The 27595-nt window shown below is 35.1% G+C and overlaps 3 protein-coding genes and 1 pseudogene across 4 annotated transcripts; 2 read left to right on the top strand and 2 right to left on the bottom strand.

The window, feature by feature from the left end:
- Nucleotides 1–3863: 3863 nt before the first annotated feature.
- LOC308693749 (olfactory receptor 1500-like) lies at nt 3864–4827 on the bottom strand (annotated as a pseudogene). Its single transcript has one exon. The product of its transcript is annotated as an olfactory receptor 1500-like (transcript).
- A 6761-nt stretch (nt 4828–11588) lies between these two features.
- Nucleotides 11589–12566, top strand: LOC308693748 (olfactory receptor 52E8-like; the record flags this gene model as incomplete). The annotated part of the gene is made up of 1 exon (XM_081370846.1): nt 11589–12566. One exon carries the CDS (start codon nt 11589–11591, stop codon nt 12564–12566), a length of 978 nt encoding a protein of 325 aa, XP_081226972.1.
- Nucleotides 12567–16345: 3779 nt separating this feature from the next.
- LOC308693747 (olfactory receptor 6N2-like) lies at nt 16346–17290 on the top strand (the record flags this gene model as incomplete). Its single annotated transcript, XM_081370845.1, has 1 exon — nt 16346–17290. The coding sequence occupies one exon, from the start codon at nt 16346–16348 to the stop codon at nt 17288–17290; it is 945 nt and encodes a 314-aa protein (XP_081226971.1).
- Nucleotides 17291–25921: 8631 nt separating this feature from the next.
- On the bottom strand, nt 25922–26908 carry or40a1 (odorant receptor, family 40, subfamily A, member 1; the record flags this gene model as incomplete). Its single annotated transcript, XM_081370844.1, has 1 exon — nt 25922–26908. One exon carries the CDS (start codon nt 26906–26908, stop codon nt 25922–25924), a length of 987 nt encoding a protein of 328 aa, XP_081226970.1.
- Nucleotides 26909–27595: the final 687 nt, after the last annotated feature.

Below are 27595 nucleotides of genomic sequence, written 5' to 3'. Positions count from 1 at the left end.
TTTATCTGATCTTGGTGACGTGAGACAGCTAGCAGATGGTCGGTTTAGCCAGTCTGTCTGCTTCCTGACCTGAGCCCCAATTCATGTTTGAGCTCTAAGACTATGTGCCATATTACTAGAGAGAAGAGCAGCACCATCCCAGCAGGGATGAATACCATCTCTTTTCAACAGGTCAGGTCTGCCCCAAAAACTTTTCCAATTGTCTATGAATTCTATATTATTTTGCAGACACCATTTAGACCAGTGGTGCCCAATAGGTCGATCGCGATCTACCAGTCGATCGCAAAGACAATGCTGGTAGATCGCAAATAATTTTAAAATATGCTTTTGTTAAATTTGAATAAAAATAAATATAGCATTGTCCTTCCTTCTTTTAGTTTCTGTATAACTTGCACTTGACGAATGAATTTTTACCAGGCGCGATTTTTGTTTAATCGGTTGTCATGACAACTAGCCTGCTTCTGCTTTCCAGCTCAAGAGCTTCGGAGAACAGAGCGCGAAATTGTGAAGCTAACAGTATTCGGAATCGGTAGCGTACACAAATGCCATTCATTCATTCATAAATTCCAACCATTTGAAAATAAACTGTTTGAAAATGATCAAAACACCGGTCCACCATGACTGATGACAATGTGGAGGCCTGTTTAAGATTCGCTATCAGCAGCTTCTGCCCGGATTACTGTCTGATTCCAGTCAGTGCAAGTCATCAGAATAAGGCAAAATGTTGTAACGTTATGTATTTTGAGTTTAGTGTTAAAATTGAATATCAACAATGAACATGTATTATTATTTTTCTCCTTAATTACAAGATTACATGCAGTACTACTACTGTAGTAGCAACAAGCATTTGAAGTGTTTTTTTTATTTTATTTTTTTTATTTATTAAACTGTGTTTTTTAGTTGGTAGATCTCATTGTGTTGATCATTTTAAAAGTAGATCATCAAGCAAAAAAGTGTGGGCACCCCTGATTTAGACAGTCAGCCATTGAGTGAGGACAATCTACTAAGTATCTCATCACTCCTGCGAACAGGAAAGGGGCCAGAGCAAATTACAGTGCCTGATATCATACTTGCGAGTTCACACACCTCTTTAACGTTAATTTTGGTGATCACCGACTGGCGGAGTCGAACATCATTAGTGCCGACGTGAATAATAATCGTAGAGAATTTACGATTAGCATTAGTCAGCACTTTTAAATTTGCTTTGATTTCAGGCGCTCTGGCTCCCGGCAAACATATGACTATGGTGGCTAGTGTCTCTATTTTCACGTTCCGTGTAATAGAATCGCCAATAACTACGGCACATTCAACAGGATTCTCAGTGGGTGTTTCACTGAGTGGGGAGAACCTGTTTAATGTTGTTATCGGAACAGAAGAGCAGTGTTTTGTCCCGCAACTACAGCGCCTCACCGTCACCCAATTGCCCTGCTGCATGGGCTCTACTACAGCCGGAACCGAACAATGTACAGAGTTCACTAAGCTAGTCGCATCTAAAGCAGTATCTAAAGCTCTTGCACTCTTACAATTAACCTCGATTAAAGTTTGGATGTGTGTCTCTAGTTCTGAAATCTCCGCCAGCCTGTCTATCTCCCTGCATTTATCACATGTAAATCCTGTGCTGCGGAGAAGGCTATTCTATACATGTTACATGAAGTGCAAGTGACAATAAGAGAAGAAGATGACATGACTCACCGTGTTTGTTGACTGATCCTTCTCACCTAAGTTGGTTGATGAACTTGTAAAAGGCACGCACGGATGGCACGCTAATAGGCTAGCGAATTACAAGCGTGTTGTGCTAGCAATAACGATATAGATTGAAGCTAGCGATGTCAGGTTAATGTGTGATGTTGAGTAAGCTATATTTAGCAGTATAAACAAGAAGTACTGATAGTAAATAATGATTAAAAACAGAAAGATATACAAAGCTTACAGACGCAAGCCAGCTCAGCAGCAGCAACGAGGCAGACAGGAGCAATCGATCAGACTTTTAGTTTATGATTAATGAAATTATTGACAAGGATGGCCTAATATTTGTTAATAACACTAGGGCCTGGTTTCACAGACAGAGCAAGCCAGGATTAGGCCTTATTTCAATTTGAACATTTACGTAGTTTTTATAAACAAGCCTTAGGTGGAAAAAAACATTACTGGTGTGCATCTTGAGACAAAACAATGGCACGGCCATATTTTAAGATATGTCTGCAAGTTTCTTTCAGTTAAAACAGCTCAAACATTTTATTTTAGTCTGGGACTAGGCTTAAGCCTTGTCTCTGAAACCAGGGGTGAAACAGGGGTAGATCTAAATTAAAAATGTTTAACTATCAGGGATGGTAAATATATTTATATAAAGCTAAGTGAATTCTTTCTTGCAGCTTTTCTCGATTGCTTAAACAGATTTCTTGAAAGTATGCCTCATTTTCTCGAAACTCTAAACACAAATCCATAACACAAAATAAAGCTCTCCACTCAAAACCATTAAATCTTGCTGAAAAACCAAACTTTGCCCTCAGACATGACACACAATCCCTCAAAAACACCTGCACTACAACACAGTCTTACACACTGGTGAGATAAATTCAAAACACTGGTAATACGCAAGTTATCTTGCTTGTGGTTCTTCCCCTCAAAAACCTTTTCACATGACACACAACAAAAGACACAACAAATGTATACATTTGCACATTTTTTTATTCCTTAATGTACTGCACAGGACAATACACCAAACAACAACAAAAATATTACTCTGCCCCAGCATCCCGTCTTTGGTCTGGGACAGAATCTCTTCAGTATCACAGGCTATATTGGCCCTAACCAGGCAGCGGGGGTAAAATCCACTTGCATGCCTGATCCACCCCTGGCACGCATCAACTGAAATGTCTAGGCAGGCCTCTTCCATTCCATCGTCTCTGTGAAGCACTGATTACTGTACTGTCCTTTTTACAAAATGGAAGCATTCAGAAACTCTTCTTTATGCTAGGCAATTCAATGCATTTTTTTTATTACAGTAGTATAGTGCAACATCTACAGTACATGTATGTATAACAGCACAGAGTACAGCACTCAAAAGTTACAGTAGAGAGCAGTCTGAAGTACACCTTCTAATTTTCTTCCCTGAAGGTTCGTATGATCGAGGCGACAGTGAAGCAACTCAAGTTGGCTGTACTCATTGCCCAGCCTCCCTCATAGTCATACCATGGACAAAGACATGGTCAACTAGAGTGGCACAATTTTTTATCCGAGACTGCTTGTCTCCTTGCCCTTGCCCTTGCCCTTGCCCTTGCCCTCCTTCTCCTTTCTGGTGGCATCGACCTCTTCCTTCACGTCTCTCTGGATCCATTGTTCCAAAACTGAGTGAACTGACCCCTATGAATTAAATGGGCCCCTATTGAAGGTTCTAAATTGGTGTAAATTTGGACTCTTATTGTGTGCAAACTGAGCGAAAGCTGTGATGACTTGAGTGAACAATATTAAATGGTCTAAATAACCACATGGTTGAGAAATTAAGGGATTTGTAGTTTTGCAGTGACAGTTCAACAAATCTGACTGATATGTCAAAACAGGGTAATAGTGTGTGTTTATAGTTTAGGCAAGGCAAGGCAAGGCAAGGCATATCACTATTTTATTTATCACATTTTTGTCTGTGATTGTATAATTTAGATTGTACATCATACACATTTACATTAATTGTATTTGAAATTCAGTATATAAACAAAAACCATTTACTAGTACACATCACCAATAAGTCAACAAGCAGCACTTAAACTCCACATCATTGTAAAAAGGGAAGATGGGACTGAAAATGTGTGTGTTGGTGTCGATGAGCTGTGAACAAAATAAACAAGCTACAGAAAAAAGGGGTACAATCAGCTCTGCCCTGATTCGAGGTCTACTTTTTTTCTTTGAATTTGTCTGATAAAAACCTTCTTTACCTCATCTGTTCTCAAACAATAAATGAGGGGGTTGATCATGGGTGGTAACAGACTATACATCATAATAATGACTAATCGTAAATCAGTACTGAACTTTATATTAATATTGCTTGATAAATAATTAAAACACCTGGGTAGGAAAAAAAGGGCAATTATGATGAGCTGAGGACTGCAGGTGGAGAACGTCTTCATCCTTTCTTGAACGCTCGATATACACAGAACTGCCACAATGATGGCGCAGTAAGAGAAAACAATAACAGCAAGAGAACCCAGTAGTACTATCATAGCATGAATGAATGCTGGATAACTATTTTCTTCTCTGTCTGTGCATGCCAGCGTTGTGATAGCAATATGATCACAGTAACAGTGCACAATGGTGTTACTTGCACAATAAGGAAGAGGGTAAGCTCGAATGACCATCATCAAAGGGCCTACCAAACCCAACATCCAAGAGCCCAGAATCAAAATGAGTACATTTCTGTTTGTCATGATACTATGATATCGGAGTGGGAAACAGATTGCTGCATAGCGATCTATAGCCATTACTGCCAACAAACGTGCAGTGACTGAGCCAAAATAGTGCACAAAAAAACATCTGAATAAAGCAACCCAAGAATGAAATGGTCCCATCTTGGAACCAATACCTGCTAATTATCTTTGGCAATGTAGTGGTGCTGAATAGTACATCACACACAACAATATTTATAATGCAATAATAAACAGGCTTCTGAAGGCTCTTAGTCATTACAAACAATGTAAAAAATACAGCATTCCCAACCACTGTAAACACATAAACAAAAAACAGAAGTGCTGATAAAAGGCCATAGTAATGAGGCTGAAGTCCAGGAAACCCGACTATGACAAAATCCTTTACAAAGCTAACGTTTCCCACTGGCATGATGAATTAAAGTCCGTAGAACAGTTTTAGAGATCTGTGTGTACTCAATACATAATTCACAGTTTAAATGTAAATACACATATTTCAAAAGAAAAAAAAAGCAGACAATTTTGATATTGTAATCAACCAAAGGAGTTTCGTTTGATAATTCCAGGATCAACCTGTCATCAGCTGGTTAAGAAAATTTAGAAGGAAGGCACACAGAGATTGCATACCTCTTTCACAAGGTACCATAAAGTGCACTCTGCTTCAAACACAGATAATAGACTTTTTTAAATGAATATATAGAAGGGGAATGGTGTAAAACAGCTGACACACGGCTCCAGGGATAATCTGTTCTTTATACATTCTCAGAAAAAAAAGTTGTCACTGGGGCGCAGGCTTGGGAGGGTTACTTTAAAAATGTATTCCGTTACAGTTACAAATTACTTCCTAAAAAAAGTATTCAGTAACGTAATCCAAGTACTATAATATGAAAGTAATGTAACTGATTACTTTTGGATTACTTCAAGGTCACGTATATAAATAAAGTCAAGCAAGAAGAAATAATAAACAAAAATAAATAAAAAAACTTTTATTTATTAAGAATTTGGTCCAGTGTACAATATTTGCAAAATATACACACAGGCCTGAATATATATATTTATGTAAAGGGCTATACAGACATCTAGTGGCTAATGTATGGTATTACAGATTATTTTGTTTTATTTTTAACTAATTTTTAACTAAAAAATAAAAACACAACATTTAGTTGTGTAAAACAGTTTATTTTAAAATAGGCCTACATGTTGACTAAAGCCGTGATCTTTCTTAATTTGCCTGACTGAACTTGGGGCGTTGGCAGTGGGAGTTCCCCTACGTTAGACAGCAAACATCCCGTTACGTGAGAAAAGATTAAGAAAGGACATTTTGGGTACTAAAAAAGATACTCTCCTAATTTCTACAAAATAGCAGCGGAATTTCCATTAATTAAAAGCGATTTTACCCGCAGGCAGCATCGTTTCTACTAGCAGCAGTGATTCAATCGGATTCAATCTGCGTCTGAGGAGATTGTAGAAAACTGTTATTTGCACATGCACCAGCGCGTGGCACACGTGAGTCATTACTGGCAACAGAACCAGGAACTACTGTATAATCAAGCAGCGCTTAATATAGTGTTATTATGCCAAAATATTTATTTAGTTTCAAATGAAACCATTGTAATCCTGAAAGTATTCCCCCTTTTTTCAAAATGTAACTATAATCTGATTACAACGTTTTTTGACGTAACTGTAACGGATTACAGTTATTGGATTTTTGTATCCTGATTACATAACGCCGTTACATGTATTCCGTTACTCCCCAAAGTGGGGCGGTACAACTTCGCACATTATTTTGCCTCTAAAGGGTGTATATTAGTACTTTAAAGGGTTAGCCTAGTTCACCCAAAATGAAAATCCTATCATTAATTACTCACCTCCATGACCATGTTCCAAACCTGTAAGACCTTTGTTTATCTTCGGAACAGATTTTAAGATATTTTTGATGAAATCCAAGAGGTTTCTGAACCAGCCATAGGCAGGGTTAGGGTTAGGGTTAGAATGAGGAGAATGACATGGAAGAGAAGAGATTGTTGAATAAAGTTGATATTTTTTTTAAATCAGGGCACCTCGGTTGTGATTATGAGAGTGGAAGAGAGCACTGTTTATTCACCCCACCTACATTTCCTGCCAGTACTGCGACTCGAACCCATGAACTTCGATTACAAGTCTGACTATCTAACCATTAGGCCACAACTGTACACTCAAAAAAGTTGTGCAACTGCAAAATCAATGTCAATGAAACTCATTGACTTTGATTTTGCAGTTGCACAACTTTTTTTGAGTATACTGTAACATTTAGCGTATTATTTGACCTTTTGGGCTTTTGCAGACATTCAATACTATACAATATTCAATACAATGCAGTACACAATATTTTCACCACGTGTAGCCACACCAGCCCAGGACCTCCACATCCAGCATCTTCACCTCCAAGAACGTCTGAGACCAGCCACCTGGACAGCTGCTGCAACAATCGGTTTGCATAACCAAAGAATTTCTGCACAAACTGTCAGAAACCATCTCAGGGAAGCTCATCTGCATGCTCGTCGTCCTCATTGGGGTCTCGACCTGATTGCAGTTCGTCATCGTAACCGACTTGAGTGGGCAAATGCTCACATTCGATGTCGTCTGGCACTTTGGAGAGGTGTTCTCTTCACGGATGAATCCCGGTTTTCACTGTACAGGGCAGATGGCAGATAGCGTGTATGGTGCCGTGTGGGTGAGCAGTTTGCTAATGTCAACGTTGTGGATCAAGTGGATCGAGTGGCCCATGGTGGCGGTGGGATTATGGTATGGGAAGGCGTATGTTATGGACAACAAACACAGGTGCATTTTATTGATGGTATTTTGAATGCACAGAGATACCGAGATCTTGAGGCCCATTGTTGTGCCATTCATCCACGACCATCACCTCATGTTGCAGCATGATAATGCACGGCCCCATGTTGCAAGGATCTGTACAAAATTCCTGGAAGCTGAAAACATCCCAGTTCTTGCATGGCTAGCATACTCACCGGACATGTCACCCATTGAGCATGTTTGGGATGCTCCGGATCAGCGTATATGAGAGCATGTTCCAGGTCCTGCCAATATCCAGCAACTTCGCACAGTCATTGAAGAGGAGTGGACCAACATTCCACAGGCCACAATCAACAACCTGATCAACTCTATGCGAAGGAGATGTGTTGCACTACGTGAGGCAAATGGTGGTGTAATAAATGTATACATTGCTAGACCGGTATTACCTAAATGGTACATATTTGTACCTTTTGAAAAAAAATTAAATAATTTTGTACCATTTTTTTAAAACGTTATTTTTATTATTATTGTTGTTTTTGTTGTTGTTGATGATGATGTTATTGATTATGTCAAGTATGTTATGAGCTGAGAATGTTGATGATTTTTAAATTGCTGTTTATTTAGCACTTGGTGTTTATAGTGTTTTTGTGATATTTTGGTAACAGGTTCCATTAGTTAACTTTAGTTAAACCATTAACTAACATTTAATACTGAGCAAAGTTTCTTACAGTACTTATTGATTTTAATATTATTGTCAGTTAATAAAAATTCAACTGTTCATTGTTATTTGATGTCAGCTCAGGTCCATTCAATAATATTAACAGTATTATTTTAATATTCATAAATGTTGAAATTAACATTAACTAAGGTTATTATATGCTTTATTGCTAGTACATGTTTACTAATGAAGCTAATAATAAATAGAACCTTACTGAATAGTGTTACAGAAAATGTTTATAAATTGTTTTAACTTTTGGCAAACTTTTGTTTTATCAAAAAAAGAGTGAAAAAATAATGTAAAAGTAATAAAAACCAACTATGGCGTGCTTAATGGGTTATAGTTTGCTGCAATTAAGGCAGAACAGAACACACATGCTGATCTTTGACCTCTCAGCATGTGCATCTTCCAAATTATATGAGAGCATGAGAATGCCATCAGTTTACTATACCACTCAATCAAACGGGTGCTAAAGTTGCCAACAGTTCTGCCTCACAGCAAAGAGTAAGTGGGATTATTTGGAAAAATTTGATAAATTGATTTATGAATATACAGGGAATGTTATTTGACTCTTTGTTGCTTTATATGTCCATTTATTTCTCTGCCATCCTTTCTCCTTTACATGATATGCTGTTTATCGTAAGAGATACAAACAGACACTGTATCATAAACTTAGTGATGTGTGCCATTTCCCCATAGTCTTCATTTGCGACTTGTTTTTCTCAATTCCCAATGAGCTTTGAGAATGTGCCGTCGTTAGCAAACATACAGTTTCAAAAGTCTCTGAGGTGCCATAGGTCATCAACAAAGCCTCTAGTGGCATACTAATCAAGTATACTAAATTACAATGTCTGTATACTCCATGCCAATGTCTGTATATAGAAATGAAATGATTCTACTCAAAACAGCAAGAACTTGTTCGTTACACTACTGTCATGTGTCAGTCCTTGTTTGGACTTTAAGTTTGTTTTGATTGGTTCCTGTTTTCCTTTGTTCTTTTCCCACCACTCCTTCGTTTCTATGGTAACTGTCATTTAGTTCAGCTGTATCACCTATTTAGTTAATCATCATCATCTGTATCACCTGTGTTCCGTTAATCAGTGTCATCTGTGTTTGTATTTAAGTTCCATCTGTTTAGTCAGTCTTGGTCTGATCTCAGTTATATTTAGATGTGTGTTGCTACCTGTTTTGCTGACCTGTTTAATTAAAGTAAACCTTCGTTTTGGAAAACATATCCTTGTCTCCGTCTGCCTTCCTGCAGCACCGTGACAACTGTATTTTAAGGTGTCCGTGTTATTTAAGTGCTGAGTAATAATAATTAACTACATGTACTTATGTATGGGGTCAGAGTTAGGATTAGGATGTGGTTTAGGGTTACTTGCATGTAATTAAGCACAATTTATAGTAATTACTATAGTAACATGTAGCATGTGTAACAAACATACTGTAAAATAAAGTGTTGCCCCTTGTTCTTACTGAAAATAGTTATCCTACACATACAGACTGCAAAACCATTTTTCTTATAATAATAATAATAATAAAAAAAATTGAATTAAAGTTGCTTGTGAAATGTGGCTTTAATATTGCGATTAAAAAAGGCCTTTTAAGAATTTTTATTGTAAATTATCATGATAATTTTTCTTTTTGATGCAACAACTCGTGACCGCATTACCACCTCGGGTGTGCATTATTTTTCTAATAATTCAACGGCCTGTCGTCAATTATTCCTTACATAATACATAGAATGTGATATTTATGTCACTGTGTGACTATGTGAGCTGAGAATGAAGGTCATTGTAAAAAAATGTCATTATCTTCTTGAACTCCAGAGAGATTATTATAATGTGCATCTGGGACTAATAGTGATAATAGCATTAACAAGACATACTCCCAATCCAGCTTTTATCCAACATTTTGAGGTTTTATTTTTACAAGTTAGGATAAAACAATTTTTTTTTATTTTTTTTTTAAGCACGCCTTAAGAAGAAGAAAAAATGATGTTTCTTGATTCTATTCATGATTTTTTTTTTTTTTAAGAGATCTTCATGATTTTTGTCATCATCTTTTTGTCTTTTTTTTTTTTTTTACCACAAAGGAGAATTAAACATATATTGCATCACTTTATAGTTCCAATGCTCTCATGAGATGTGTCCGCAGATATAAATTGCAATACAGTGTCATACTGAGTCAGTGACTTGGAAGCAATTAAACAGAAAAGTTCAAGCAAGATTTGAAGCGATGCAGGACATTTGTCTGACCAAACATATTTTTTGCTTTTTTGCTTCAAGTGTATGTGTGCATTTCTATGATTTCACAAAGATAAATAGAATTGACTATTACTGTAGTAGCCAAATAATAAATAAAGTATATTGCAAAAGGGGAAGAGACGTAGAATTGAAGTGAAATTCCCCTCATTAAGTTAGCAACAGAAAGGTCTCCTCCTTTTCATATAAACTATACATTTTTGTTTTTATTTGCCCCACACTGACCCCGCTGTGACGCTCAAGGTAAAGACCACGCCCTCTTACACAATCAGAAGTCACGCCCAATGTGCCAATAACGCCCCACGCTGTTCATTCAATAAGTCCGAGTGTACCGCAGAAGTGCGCCTGTCGCATCTTATAGCCTCAGATCTTATTTTTAGTGCCCTCGCACTTGTAGGCCTACTTTTGCGCACAGAGTATTGTATTTATGTCTAATTTCTCAGACATTATGTTGACAGGGTTCATGATAAACGGAAAAACAACATATAGGCTAAACGTATAGCGACGCGGTCTCTACTTTAAACATAGCTGGAGCAGATCTCGTGCGTAAGGATAAAGAACAACAGGATTGTCTTTCCGACATGCGATTTAATTTCATTGATTGAGAACAGTGACTGTGTGACTTTGTTCGCGTGGATTCCTCTAGCCTATACTTAAAGCTCAGTATAATCATATTCTACTTTCGTATAAGGAGCAGATCATGGTTGTAGCCTACCAGCCGTAACCTGTAAACAGAATATAGTTTAAAATTCGCGCATTTCAGTTTTAACTTAATATATTTTTATTTTTACGAAAATTATTGCTATGGTAATCGATTTAAATTCTATTCAGATAAATAATCACTAACAATAGGCCTAACAAAGTAACCTATGTAAACACTAAACATTCAGAAGGATATGCTATATCTGTCTTAAAATAATTAGGGATAGATATTCAACACAATGGAATAAGAAGGGTCATTTTGTCCTTTATTTATTTTAATTTATATTTGTATGTAGCCTTTATAGAAAGTGTTAGAGTGAGCATACAGAAGAAAAAAAAAGTGCAACGTTTAGATTGGCGTGTGGCTGCTAATGCCATCACGAAAAGTCCTCTATTTTAAAATAAGGCCTTGAAGTGTCATTAAATTGCAAATGTCTAGCCTGCATATTTAACTTAGTGTCCAAGCTACAAATAAGTTAAGTAGCTTCAGTGCAAAAATTTCTGAATTTCAGGAACCTTTCATTAGTGTGTCCTCCAGATTGTTTGAACGCTACATGCTAAGACTGAAATAGTTTAGATAATTAGTTAAAATTGGCTACTCTGTGAGAAATGTAATATTTTCACACTCTTATTATTTCTGTTATTTTTATATTTATTTTATTGTCAGCAGGACAAAATATCAAAGAAAAAGTTTCCATGGGTATCTTAAATGCCAGTTTTTCCCAAAATATCTCTGTTGTGCATCCTGAATACTTTTTAATCAGTGGACTTTCAGGAATACCATACAGCAACTATTACTATGTGTTCCTGTTTTTCATTTATATTATTTCTGTAATTGGAAACTCTATTGTCCTTTTAATTATAGCTCTTGACCAGAGCCTGCACAGTCCAAAGTATATTGGTGTGTTTAACTTGGCCTTGGCTGATATTGGTGAAACTAATGCACTGATTCCTAACATGATGAAGACATTTCTGTTTGACTCACAGTACATCTCCTTCAATGCTTGTTTGGCCAACATGTTTTTTGTTTACTTCTTTAATACAATACAATGTGTCAGCCTTGTTGTCTTGGCATTTGACCGCTTTATTGCTATTTGCTTGCCACTAAGATATCATGCCATTGTAAATAATGCTGTCATGTGTTCAGTTTTCTCAGTATGCTGGATTCTTAGCACTTTTCTAGTGGCAACGACGGTATCTTTGGTCACCCGACTTTCATTCTGCAAGTCCAATGAGATACAGAGTTATTTTTGTGACCATGGTCCAGTATATAGAATGGCATGCAATGACAATAGCATCAGTTCGTTTATGGCAAAACTCAGCACAGCGGTCTACTTTGCTGCTCCGCTGACAATTTTCCTGTCTTACCTTTGCATATTTTTTGCCTTAAGTAAAATTACAACATGGGAGGGGCGTATTAAGGCCCTAAAGACCTGTGTTTCTCACCTGCTGTTAGTTGGAGTGTGTTTCCTTCCCATAATCTGCACATACATTTCTGCAATCATGCTTTCTCTGTCTCCCAATGTGAGAATCATCAGCACGTCTCTGGCATATGTTGTTCCACCAATGCTAAATCCCATCATTTATGTTTTAAACACAGCTGAAGTTAGGAACTTTATCCAGACAATAATTAAAAAGAAGTCTGCATCCATTGCCCACAGTGTTTCAGATTGATTGCAAAAAGTTTTTTTGTGCATCTTCTCAAATAAGTTGTTTATTGTGTTTTTCATTTTGTATTCATCTTGTTGTAATTAAGCTAGATACAGCAAACCTTTATGAAATAAAAAATAAAAAATTAAAAATAATGTCTGCAAGTAGGGCATGTCCTGTTTTTTTCATGCTGATTTGTACCATCACTACATGCTGGTATGATTAACATTAATTTGGCTGTTTCATATGTATGTCTGTCCATGCTGTATTTTTCTGTCACATTGTAAGAAATGAATAACCTACTACTGTAAAGTGTAGTATATGTGATGTATATCATGAATCTGCTAGGCTACTCTTAGTTTTTCATACTAAAAAAAAAAGTATGAAATGATATATTTCACTCTAAAAAAAAAAAGATGGTTTGTTAAAGGTTCTTTGCATGAAGTAACAGTTCTATTTAGAACCGTATCGTCTTGAAGAACCCTTTATATTCTGAAATGGTTCTTTGTGTTAGAGTTTAGGGTTATTTTTTCCACCGCCTTTTTCTTTTTCAAATATGTAACTTTAAAAGCCAACTCATTACTGATTTTCTGGAGCTCAGCCATCCAATTACACAGACTGTCAACATACTCTCAACAGGTAAATCATTTCTTTCTTAAAATATCTATACATTTTAACTTTCAAATTGTAACTGGTTTCCTACCAATTATGTCTTTTTCTCTTTTTAGTTTAACAGAACATGTAAGTGTGAGCAGGTTTTTCCAGTTAAGGATATGCCTCTTCTCTTCTCTTCTCTTCTCTTCTCTTCTCTTCTCTTCTCTTCTCTTCTCTTCTCTTCTCTTCTCTTCTCTTCTCTTCTCTTCTCTTCTCTTCTCTTCTCTTCTCTTCTCTTCTCTTCTCTTCTCTTCTCTTCTCTCTTCTCTTCTCTTCTCCAAGTAATATTGAAATTATGATCCATATTGTTAGATTTTAAAAAAAATATTATTTTATGCATAAACATACCCAGTCCCAAAAAAACATTAAAGCTATTCCATGACTTTATATCACTTTTTCATTTTAACATTGTAGAGTGCTCACATACTGTCCATTTTTGCTCATTTTGGCCTTCATAAACAATTGTTTTTACATAAACAAATGGAAGAGACACACTGTAACTATAAACCCAATTGTGTATTTTAGATGCTGTCACATCACACAACCTCATCATCTGCAGAGAGAAACTCCCACTCACAATACACACAATAATGGATGTAAAGACATCATCATAGAGGATTGAGAAAATATTTCACTGGAACTTGGTCTTCATTACATCTATATCATGTTCAATGTCAATTGTTAATTGTGTATTCAGTTAACAACTGCTTTTAGAGCACTGTCATTTTTTGCTACAATTTGCCATGTCAATAAAAAATAAAAGTACCAAATTGACACAACATACTGTTTTTTATGCAAACTCCAAAATAGAGGCCACAATATATTTTACGACAAGGAAGGTAGAGGGGTAAAAACAATATTAATAATATACAGTATAAAAAATAATATTAATAATACTAATATTAATAAAAGAAAGATACTAATATACGAATATTAATGAAAATAAACTATTCATAAAAAGGTTATTTATTACACCATTAAGGTCACTGAATGGTTCTTAATGGAACCTTGTAAAAAAGGTTATATTTAGCACCAAAAAGGGTTCTGCTATTGTTACAAGCTGAAGAACCCTAATTTGCTAATGTTTAGAACCATTTTTTCTTAAACATAACCAAGTCTCTTGTTTTTAAAAGGGACTGTCAATCAGTTTTTTGCAAATTGACAAGTACTGGAAAGTTCTTCTTTTTTTTTCTTTTTTTTTTTTAAGTATCTATTATAGCATCTTGTTGACTTCTTTGCAGTTCAACATTAAATGTAACACCAATTTGGTTTTAAATGTCTTATTTTTGTCTTAAATTATAGCTTGAACCAGGCATTACATGGTAGCTTTTGATAACATGTAATTAAGAAATGTGAATACATTCAAGGTTTAAAAAATGTAATTTAAAATAAAAAAAATAGATGTTTTTCATAGGCAAAATATATTCTGCAAAAATAATTTCCAGTATTTGTGACCCTGGACCACAAAACCAGTCTTATGGGTAATTTTATTAAAATTGAGATTCATACATCATCTGAAAGCTGAATACATAATCTTTCCATTGATGTATGGTTTGTTAGGATAGGGCAATATTTGGCTGAGATACAACTATTTGAAAATCTGGAATCTGAGGGTGCAGAAAAATCGAAACATTGAGAAAATCTCCTTTAAAGTTCTCCATTTCTATTGGCGATTGTGCTGCATCCACTCACAAAAATCATTTTTTTATATATTTAACGTGGGAAATTTACAAAATATCTTCTTGGAACATGATCTTTACTTAATATCCTAATGATTTTTGGCAGAAAAGAAAAATCGATAATTTTGACCCATACAATTGGCTATTGCCACAAATATACCCGTGCGACTTAAGACTGGTTTTGTGATCCAGGGTCACATTTAAGCATACACTTTTAGATTTAAAAGTTTTTTAAGATAAAGAGAAAATCTATAATAAACAGAAAAGTGTGTTAAAAATTTTAACTGATCGTATAGTGAAAAGGCTATCTGTCACATTTGTTACGTTTTTTGTTGAAAAATAAATCACTCAAAGGTGTTTATCCATTCCATGATGAAATACTCCCATTGGAAAAAAGATTAAATTGAAGTGGACCTAAGGTCTGGAGACTCTCTTAATAAATGATCCATGGAGATTATTTAGAATTCTCCTGAACAAATCCCTAAGCATCATTCAACTAATGATTTAATACAATTATGCACATTCCCCGTGATTGTTTTTAAGATGGCATTTTAAGCTAAACAATAGTCCTACATCTTTGGACAGTATTAATGAAAATATAAACTATAAAAATAGGCCTACTTTGGAGGGCCACTTCCTGAAATTGGAATGTGTATATATATGGTGGTTTAATAATGCAAACATTTAAAAAAAAAAAAAAAAAATACTCTTGATTATACATAAAAATACTTAATTTCATTCTTACTCTTTGTTCAGTATTATTGTGAACATCACTGATTTGTTTAGCTGTACGGCTTGATTTGCAATGAATAGCAGGGAAATGAGTGAATGGCATAAGCTGCCAATCATGCAGGTACTGTGGCACAATAACACACTAATGAGTCTTGTTTCCCCAAAGTCTTAATCTACCTGTTTTTTCCTCTTGATGAGCTGAAACCTTTTTGTGGATGAAGCCATGAAGAAACACAACCCCTCAGTATTCTCTAAGGATAGGGCACATCATTACAGCACTGAACTTTGAACTTTTCGACAGTGTTCTCTCACAAACACACGATTCAATGGAGTGAGTTTCTATTAAAAGAAAAATTGTCAAACAAACAAGAATCCCATTGCTATGGGGCCATAAATATACACATATACACATATATGTATGAGAGAGAGATATATCACCCATACAGATCTGACATTTGCATGCTGGAAGAATGACATAATGCGTTTTTTTTTTAAGTAATCTAAGCGATAGGCCGATTAAAAAAAGCAAATCTGAATAGAAGCCTTACACCTTTCTGTGACTGAAGAGAAAAGAAAAGAAACAATGCTGGACATTATTTATTAGATGCCAAGTAATCAATTCAAAAGAATATGCCAGAGAATTAATAACATATTTGTTTATTTACTGTTTTGAAGATTTGGTTGGTTACTAACGTTGTTATTATTATTATTGTAAAGATTGATTTGCTACAAAGGACCATGTCCTCTCAAAATATTTCAGCAAAAAACATTTCTGAGTTTGTAATTTCGGGATTTGACACAGTAGAGCACAAACTGCCCATTGGAGTTGTGTTGCTGGTGGTTTATGTGCTTGCTATGCTTGCTAACACTGCAAACATATGTTTTGTTGCCATGGACAAGCATTTGCACCAGCAACCCATGTACATTTTCCTTTGCAACTTGTCATTAGTGGACATGCTGTATAGCAGCAGCACCTGTCCAAGTATGATCAGCAACCTCATCGTCGGTTATAAAGCCATATCTTATATCCCTTGTGTTCTTCAGATGTGTGCTTTCCATTTAGGTGGAGTAATGGAGATGTTTGCAATCACTGCAATGGCACTGGATCGTTTGATTGCCATAAGCAATCCATTACGTTACCACTCCATTTTAAACACCACACATACTGTTGTAATTGCTTTGTTGCTGTGGATGGTGGCATGTGCTATTTTGACCATCATCCCGGCTACTGTTCTTCCTCTGCCCTTCTGCTCTTCCACCATCCAGTATATTTTTTGTGAGTATGCTTCTCTTGTGAGGGCCACCTGTGTGAATCCAAATACTTATTTTACTATGATATCCACTTTGACTTTTGTATTGTTGTTTGGGACATTCTCGTTCATCTGCCTGTCCTATATAAGGATAGTGATCGCTGTTATGAGAATGACCTCAAAGGGTGACAAGAAAAAAATGTTTCATACCTGCTTTACTCACTTGATAGTGATAGTTGGTTTTTATGCTCCGATGTTCGTACGAATAGTCTTGACCCGGATTGGTGTGGTTTTAACATTAGAGGAACGTAATGGACTACTGGTAGGGTCCATCCTCTGCCCTTGTATTGTAAATCCTTTCATATACTGTTTCAGAACCAAAGAAATCAGAAACAAAATTTTTAGAATTGTGTCAAAAGTTGAACCTAAATAAAGACTTGGTAAAGCACAGACAATTTGTGATCAGTGGATGATTTTTTCCTAAATCATTCATACTGTATTTTTATCTGTAATGTGTAAACAATATATGTAATATGTTTATATGTAAATATATAAAACCAAGGGTGTCCTCTTGGAGGGCCACCAGTCTATAGAGCCTCCACACAGCCTGGAAGTTTCTAGTATGCCTTGTAAGACCTTGATTAGTTGATTCAGGTGTGTTTAATTAGGATTGGAGCTAAACTTTGCTTGTCAGTGGCCCTCCAGGAGCAAGTTTGGATACCCCTGATTTAAAGGTTTGGGGTCAGTAAGATTTTTTAAATGTTTTTAAAAGTCGCTCTTGCTCACCAAATGCTTCATCTATGTAATCAAAAATACAGGAAAAAATAAATGAATATTGTGAAATATTATTACAATTTAAAATAAGTTCTTTCTATTTTAATATAATTTAAAATGTAATTTATTTCTTTGATGGCAAAGCTGAATTTTCAGCATCATTACTCCACAGTGTCACATGATCCTTAAGAAATCATTCTAATAGGCTGATTTGCTGCTTAAGAAATGTTTCTTATTATTATGTTGAAAACAGTTCTGCTGTTTAATATTTTTGTGGAAAACATTGATACTTTTTTTAGGATTCTTTGATGAATGAATAGTTCAGAAGAGCAGCATTTATTTGAAATAGAAACCTTTTGTAACATCACAAATGTGTTTACTGTCCTTGTTGAATAAACTATTATTTTCTTCTTTTTTTAAAAAATTGTACCCCAAATGTTTTAATATTCACAGTATATACACTTGAATAAATCAAAGATCATGAAGTAAATCCAAATCTCAAACATTACCACACAAACTATTATGACAAATATCAGTGACGACAAGAACAACAACAACAACAACAACAACAACAACATAAATAAATAAATAAAGTCAGTAAACAATCATGTCATACCAGTAACCACATACATTATTCATACTAAAATGCATGCTAGGAGCTTTGCAAACCCTTAACAAATCAACAAAATTATGCAATACTCTTTGATGCTAGTTGGGACAACATTGGGGTAAATATTGTTGGTATAACAGTTTTTTTATTTTATTCTATTGTTCTTTTAAAGTAATTCAGTCTGATGTAGTGTCATACACTGTGTATATAGTTACCCTTTATAACAAACTTCATATCTTAATTCTTGATTTACAATTTGAAAACATCTGTGAGATCATGGTTACTAAACAGATAGGATATGATTATGAGTTAGAACCTTTTTTTTTTTACAGTCTATGGTCAGAACATTTATCTAATACAGCCTTTTTACATCCTTTATTGTTTAGTGCATATATTTTGTAAGTGGTATGTCCTGTTGATTATAGTCGGGGAGCCAAAGTCTCAAAAATGGGTTGAACCTGACATGGTCTGTTATACTTTTTATTTGTGTTTTTTCTGTTAACTTTGACCCTAAGAACCAATAATTGGAGGGTCTGCTCTGCCGGAAATATCGCGAAATTTTTTTTTGGCCATTTTAGTGTATGCACCCTTTATTTTTTATCAGAAAAATGTGAAAAATGATTTTTTCCCCTCAAATCCTCAGTGGGTTTGGTAGGCTGTCAATAAATGCACTCCAGATACAAAGAACACATTTGCTGACAACATCCACGGAAAAAATAACTCTTAAAACACATTTCTACATGATTTTGCATCAATTTAATGCAAAAAATTAGGCGTTTTCTCACTTTTTTCCAATATTTTCATCTTTACTTCATTGGCAATCAACTATTCCCCCAAGTTATGACATCAGTCAATATGTCATTCTTCTCACCAAACAGTATACTCATTCCACAGAAAAAATCATAAAAATCCAACCAAAATCAATGGATCTGTGATGATTTCACTAATAGTTGATCAGCAGGCTCAGAACCTCAATAGAATTGTAGGCTACTCTCAAAATTCCGAAAGACATGTAGTCCATGAGCCAGGGGGGTTGATCGGTATCATCGGGGGGGAAAATGCTATCATTGTTTTTTGGCAAGGTATACACCCCTAGTATTAGAAAAATCACTATAGCAGTGCAGGGGTGGTAGCGAAATCACTTTTTTCAGCTCATGAAGTTACTAACCCCCTAAGATAAATTCCGTTTTTGAAATCTGGTGTATATCTGGTTTAGGCTCATGCTAGGGATATTGTCAATATTCTATAATATGGTGCTTGGTATCGCTGGAAAGGGGACCTTTTAGGCTTTCATTTAAGCCCAGTACTGAATCTGTCTGACAAACACAGAGGTCACATGACTTCTTTAAACCAGAAATAACACACATTTTTTCACAATTTCCGCCTAAACTGTATGCTTTATTTTATCCCTGTGGCATGAAAGAACACCACGGACACAAAAGTCAACAACTTCAATACTCAAGGCACTCTGATGACTCAGAAAATGTATAATATCCCATACTATTTATTTGTGAGAGCCTTAAATTAGACTTGTGCAGCCAGCACAAGTCTTCAAAATAGAATAGAGCCAATAGAATGGACAAATAGAATACCCTAGTCCAGGGCCAAATGTTGTAATAAAAACACTTGTAATTGGTGTAACAAAATGTTTCTATCATGTATTTTGATATTCACCCACTTTCAGTTAGAATGTCAGAATGTAGCTCATGCACTGAATGTTGATGGATTTTGATAAGGTTTTGTCAGTTTTGTGAAAAGATTGTTGGAATCAATCGCTGTAAAAATCTGTTATTGTCTATCCATTCTAAAAGTGCATCTATCCATTATAAAAGTCCATCTATCCATCATAAAAGTGCATCTGTCCATTATAAAAGTCCATCTCTTCATCATAAAAGTCCATCTCTCCATCATAAAAGTCCATCTATCCATTCTAAAAGTCCATCTCTCCATTATAAAAGTGCATTTATCCATTATAAAAGTCCATCTATCCATCATAAAAGTGCATCTGTCCATTATAAAAGTCCATCTCTCCATCATAAAAGTCCATCTCTCCATCATAAAAGTCCATCTATCCATTCTAAAAGTCCATCTCTCCATGATAAAAGTGCATTTATCCATTATAAAAGTCCATCTATCCATCATAAAAGTGCATCTGTCCATTATAAAAGTCCATCTCTCCATCATAAAAGTCCATCTCTCCATCATAAAAGTCCATCTCTCCATTATAAAAGTGCATCTATCCATCATAAAAGTCAATCTATCCATTCTAAAAGTCCATCTCTCCATTATAAAAGTGCATCTATCCATCATAAAAGTGCATTTATCCATTATAAAAGTCCATCTATCCATCATAAAAGTGCATCTGTCCATTATAAAAGTCCATCTCTCCATCATAAAAGTCCATTTCTCCATCATAAAAGTCCATCTCTCCTTTATAAAAGTGCATCTATCCATCATAAAAGTCCATCTCTCCATCATAAAAGTCCATCTATCCATTCTAAAAGTCGATCTCTCCATTATAAAAGTGCATCTATCCATCATAAAAGTGCATCTCTCCATTATAAAAGTGCATCTATCCATCATAAAAGTGCATTTATCCATTATAAAAGTCCATCTATCCATCATAAAAGTGCATCTGTCCATTATAAAAGTCCATCTCTCCATCATAAAAGTCCATCTCTCCATCATAAAAGTCCATCTCTCCATCATAAAAGTCCATCTATCCATTCTAAAAGTGCATCTATCCATCATAAAAGTGCATCTATCCATCATAAAAGTGCATCTGTCCATTATAAAAGTGCATCTCTTCATCATAAAAGTGCATCTCTTCATCATAAAAGTGCATGTCTTCATGTTCATTTTATGAAGTATACTTAAGTAATTTTCAAGTATATTTTTAAGTATACTTTATGTAGTAAGTATACTAATATCAATGTGTACTTGTAGTAAAATTGTGTACTATTTCAATACTGCTTGGGACTAAATTGGCTCACTTTTCGTATTTTTAGTATTTGTAAGAGTAGTAAACTAAGTACACAACTAGGTTTCTCATTTGTAATGCATCTGTACTACAAGTGAACTTATAAGTATACTAGTAGTTTACTGTTTTAATACAAGTAGTACATTTTTTAGTTTATGAAAGTACACACTGATGTGTACTCTCAGTAAACTACTAGTTTCGTAGTTTATACTGCAAGTATACTTGTAAGTTTTCTTTAAGTAAACATAACATTATACTTTGCACTTAACATGTAACATTATTATTTTTGCACTTGAAAAATACCTTTAACTGTACTTTAAATTTAAAAACATGTTATTAGCTTCATGCATCCTTTTTTAATCTTAACACTTGAATGTCAGTAAGTTTCATAAAGAAAGGCAACATTTTAAACAAAAAAGTAGAATTAGAGTAAATTGATTTACACGACCAGTGGACTAACCTACACAAAAATTCATGCAGAATTAGAAACATATCTGTTTTATATCAATTTTCTAATCAATATTTTCAAACAATGTAAGTTTCATAAGACTGTATGTATATGAAAAAACTATGTAAAAAAGTATATTTAATTGACTACTCAATCAAAAGAGTTAACACATCTACAAGACAAGTATACAGTACTTTGAATTCTTAATTATTCTTTTAAGCAGGGTTCACCAATCTCGGTCCTGGAGGGCCGCTGTTCTGCAGAGTTTAGGACAGCGGCCCTCCAGGACCGAGATTGGTGAACCCTGCTTTTAAGTATATCTGGATCAAAAGATTGAGTTCAAGTACAGGCCAAATATACCTGGGCCCGTATTCATAAAGAATCTTAATGCAAAGAGTAGCTCCTAGTGACAAAATTCTAAGAAAATTCTTAGAAATGTGGCCGTTTACTCTTAAAATTAAAGAAAAAAATCCCAGTAAAGAAAAAAGTAATTCAGAAAGCATCTTAACCCTTAAAAGAGGTCTTAAGGTAAAAATTGTTAGGAGCATGGACGAGGACTTTTAAGAGGCTGAAGAGTTTCTTCAGCAGAGGAGAACATGGCAGAAAGAAGAAGGAGAAGAAATCTGTTGCAGACAGTGGATGACAGTGAGTTAATAAGACGCTAAAGATTAGATCGTGCATGGATCATGTTTGTGACTGATCTTAGAGACGCGCTAACATCTCCGACAGCGCAGAATTGCAATAGCGCCAGAAATGAAAGTAATCACTACATTACGATATTTGGCAACTGGGAAAATGAAACAATGCAGCAGTGTGTAATGTACACAGTCGCATGTAATTTCAAAGTGAAGGCTTAGAATAGACAAATCACAATTTTTTTCCTTCTTGGACTACCAGCCAATCACAGTCTTCAAAAGATTGTGTCATACATAGCAACGGGGTCAGCCCCGCCTCCTCACTAAGATGAAAGTTTTTGTCTTTTCCTTGCTCAGAGTTGTTCTCAGATTGGCCCCGAATCGCTCTTAAGCTAAGACTCCTACGTAAAAGTTTTTAAAGGAAAACTCCGGTCAATTTTAACATTAATAATTCAGCCAGCGCTCACATGGCTGTGCACTTGTAATGACACATCAAGGATGTTAAGAGGCTAAAAGCAGGTTTAAATATTGCCCCATTGAAGTCAACAGGGTGCAAATTTTAAAAAGAGGATAACATGGTGTAGGCAACACCGATTTTTGTCGTTGTTCTCTGTATTGACAGCACTCCAAATTGACAAAAAAATTAGCTCAATGTTAAAATTGACCGGAGTTCTCCTTTAAGCAAAATTAAGAGTTTTCTGAGAGGATTCTTAGAATCTTTATGAATACGGGCCCTGGACTTTTCTCTCAGTATACATCAAGTACACTGAAGTGTAATTTTAAGTATATTTCTGAGAAGTACATAAAATGTAGACTGAAAGTATACTTTCTTATTTTAAGCTTAAAAGAAGTATACTAAGTGTGAAAAACACCAAGCTTACATTAGCTACTGCTACTATTCCCCACCAATTCACAAGCACAAGAGAAAAAGTATTTTGTACTTACATTGAATACCCCTGGAACTCTCAGTAACATTCAGTGCATGAGCTACATTCTGACATTCTAACTGAAAGTGGGTGAATATCAAAATACATGATAGAAACATTTTGTTACACCAATTACAAGTGTTTTTATTACAACATTTGGCCCTGGACTAGGGTATTCTATTTGTCCATTCTATTGGCTTTATTCTATTTTGAAGACTTGTGCTGGCTGCACAAGTCTAATTTAAGGCTCTCACAAATAAATAGTATGGGTATATTATACATTTTCTGAGTCATCAGAGTGCCTTGAGTATTGAAGTTGTTGACTTTTGTGTCCGTGGTGTTCTTTCATGCCACAGGGATAAAATAAAGCATACAGTTTAGGCGGAAATTGTGAAAAAATGTGTGTTATTTCTGGTTTAAAGAAGTCATGTGACCTCTGTGTTTGTCAGACAGATTCAGTACTGGGCTTAAATGAAAGCCTAAAAGGTCCCCTTTCCAGCGATACCAAGCACCATATTATAGAATATTGACAATATCCCTAGCATGAGCCTAAACCAGATATACATCAGATTTCAAAAACGGAATTTATCTTAGGGGGTTAGTAACTTCATGAGCTGAAAAAAGTGATTTCGCTACCACCCCTGCACTGCTATAGTGATTTTTCTAATACTAGGGGTGTATACCTTGCCAAATAACAATGATAGCATTTTTCCCCCCGATGATACCGATCAACCCCCCTGGCTCATGGACTACATGTCTTTCGGAATTTTGAGAGTAGCCTACAATTCTATTGAGGTTCTGAGCCTGCTGATCAACTATTAGTGAAATCATCACAGATCCATTGATTTTGGTTGGATTTTTATGATTTTTTCTGTGGAATGAGTATACTGTTTGGTGAGAAGAATGACATATTGACTGATGTCATAACTTGGGGGAATAGTTGATTGCCAATGAAGTAAAGATGAAAATATTGGAAAAAAGTGAGAAAACGCCTAATTTTTTGCATTAAATTGATGCAAAATCATGTAGAAATGTGTTTTAAGAGTTATTTTTTCCGTGGATGTTGTCAGCAAATGTGTTCTTTGTATCTGGAGTGCATTTATTGACAGCCTACCAAACCCACTGAGGATTTGAGGGAAAAAAATCCTTTTTCACATTTTTCTGATAAAAAATAAAGGGTGCATACACTAAAATGGCCACAATTTTTTTTCGCGATATTTCCGGCAGAGCAGACCCTCCAATTATTGGTTCTTAGGGTCAAAGTTAACAGAAAAAACACAAATAAAAAGTATAACAGACCATGTCAGGTTCAAACCATTTTATTGAGCTTTTGAGACTTTGGCTCCCCGACTATTAGGGGAATTCACCTCAAAATTCCAGGAGCTCCTTTTATAACTAAACAAATAATTTAGCATTTTAATTAAAATATTTACTGGAGTTATAAAACATTTACTCATCAGATGATTACTAAGGAGCTTGATTATATTACACAGAGAAATGTTTTATTCAAAGTGCATATATTCCTTTCATAGTCTGCTAATCTTCAAATGCCATGCAGGGCAGTGTTTTTTGTCTTTTTCTGCCATCTTGTGGGACAATGAGAAAAATCTGTCTTCATGATTTCACACTGAAATATTTACTTGCATTTTATTTGTCTATGTTTTACATTAGCTTATGTACTACAACAAAAATGTAGATATGAGATAGGCCTATAAATACCAAAGCACTAGAATTAAGTGAATATAAAAAATTCTGCACTTGAAAAAGGCATGTTTCATTTCATTTTCATTTATTTTTTATTTCGAACAACAAAAAAAGATACAAATAAAATAAAATGTAAAAATACAATAAGTATGTTGCAACATCCCATAGAAAAAAAAAACAATATCTATAAAGTATTATAACAATAATTACAATGTGTTCAAAAAGGAGCGGGATGAAGCAGAAGCTTATCACAGAATGTTAAATCTGTGTATCACATAGTGGTAAATAAAACTGAATCTACCAACTAGTAGTTTAATCATTTATTTTCATTTGCACTGAGAGATGAGTAGCTCTCCCTCAATGCACTGAAATGATAATACATTATGCACTGGGTGAAAATATTGTTGTTTAAACAAAGTAAGAATATTTGAAACAAAATTGACAAGTTAACCATAGTGAAAAATAAATTTACCCAAATGTATTTTAAATACATTTATTAAGTATACTACAAATACATTTACATATTTATGTACTTAAAATAAATACCCTGCAATTGTACTTTTGGAACAACTATTTTTGTGCTTAATGCACTTTAGTTATCCAAAAGTAGTGCTGAGATCCAACTAAAGATATACTTAAGTATATCTGATTGTGGAAATATTGCAAGTACACTTTAGGTACACTTTAAATATATTATGCAGTGATCATACTATCCTTACTAATAGTGATAATAAAACACATTTTAGGCTTAATATTAAGAAATGTGCATTGTGTAATAAAGAAGTACTCCAAAAAAAAGTTTAATTGTAATATTTATATCAGTAAGTCTCAAGTCATTCTGCATTAAGTCTCAATGTCAGTAAATATGTTAATGGTAAGTATACTTAGTATGAAATAAATGTATTTTAAATACATTTTGGTATAGGGTTTTTTTTTTTTTACAAGGGAAGCACCTTCTTCTATGGAAGGAATACAAATTATGTATTGTTAATCACTGGCCTCATTTTTAATGATCTGTTGTGCCACTTTTGACTTTCCCAGAAGCTTGACTATCTTGTCTCGTAGTTCGTCAGTCTTTAAACTGTAGATAATTGGGTTCAGCATTGGGGGGAGGGTAACAGAAACAGTCAGAATTGCTGTGAAAATATCCACATTCTGAACTAAACGCAGGTTCCCTAGTATGTATGCCAGCATGACTGGCATGTAATAGAGCAGGACCAGCAGCAGGTGAGTGAAACAGGTGTGAAAGGCCTTCCAGCGCTGTGTTGTAGATGCAATCCGCATCACAGCAACCACTACAATCACATAGGTGAAAATAATAAAAGTCAAGGGGCCTAGCAAAACGGTCAATGACTTAGCTGTGCCCAGCTGGCGATTGTAAGAGGTGTCTGCACAAGCCAAATTGTATACTGGACCGTGTTCACAACAGCAGCTCTTCACCTCTCTGGAGGCACAATAAGGAAGCCTGGCAGCGAGGCTGACTGGGAAAATCTCCAGCAGAATAACCACAGACCAAATCCCTCCTATTATAAGCAGCATCCTCAGTTTGGTGTTTATGGTAGAGTAACGCAGGGGCCAGCAGATTGCAATCAGCCGGTCATACGCCAAAAGAGCAAGAGAGAAAGATTCCATGTCACCAAAAAAATGCATGAAGAACATTTGGGAGAAACATGCTCCAAATGAAACATGATTTTGATTGAACACAAAAACAGGCACCATTTGATGAATTATAACACTATTCATTGAAATGTCAACAATAGCTAGATTACACACAGCAAGATACTTGGGATTCTGTAAACTGGAGTTCATTAGAACGACAATCAGAAGAACAAGATTACCCAGCAAGGTGATGATGTAGATAATCGCCAAGGCCAAAATTAGATAGTTTTTGTTCGGCCAAGTGCGGAAGGCAGTTAGATAAAACCCTTCATTGAAAGAATTAGTTCCATTGCTGAAAGCAACTGAAAAATTCATTTGAACTCTGGCAAATCTGAAAGAAATACAGAATTAGCAGATTTTAAGATTTAATATTTTTTTTAGTTTAAGATAGGAAATTATAGGAAAAGCCATAAAGACCTTTTTTAAAATTAACATTAACAAATGGGGGGGTGGGGGGTGGGGGGGGGAAATGGTGTGTGAATTAACACTGAAGCAGCTAATTATATTTTCCCATTCAATGGATAGTTCAACAAAAAATATATATATAATTCTGTCATAATTTACTCACCCTCAAGTTGTTTCAAACCTGTATGAATTTCTTCTGCTGAACACAAAATATATTTTGAAGAATATGGGTAACCAAACAGTAATGTGCCCTATTGACTTCCATAGTATGGAGAAAAAAGTACTATAAAGTAGGCTAAGTATTAAATGAGTAAATGATGACAGAATTTTAAATCTTATATTGACATCATATATTTTATAAAAACCAAATAAAAGCACTTAACATAAAAACAGTGACAAATATAGTGTTACATTCCTTTTCAACTGGAAATTAAACAAACAAATACAAATAATACCCACCAAGTACTCTGCAAATCTTGCTTTGGATTGAAATCTTGTAGTGTTACCGGAAAAGAGATATATAAAGGACTGTTAAACTAATGAACATGGTCTAATGGGTATAATTATCCACTGTGTACAAACAAAGAAATAATTACC

The sequence above is a fragment of the Scardinius erythrophthalmus genome (genome assembly GCF_964197995.2).
Source record: "Scardinius erythrophthalmus genome assembly, chromosome: 7".
In the NCBI taxonomy this organism is placed as follows: Eukaryota; Metazoa; Chordata; class Actinopteri; order Cypriniformes; family Leuciscidae; genus Scardinius; species Scardinius erythrophthalmus.
The sequence above is the reverse complement of the archived record's forward strand: the minus strand, read 5'-3'. Positions and strand labels throughout refer to the sequence as shown.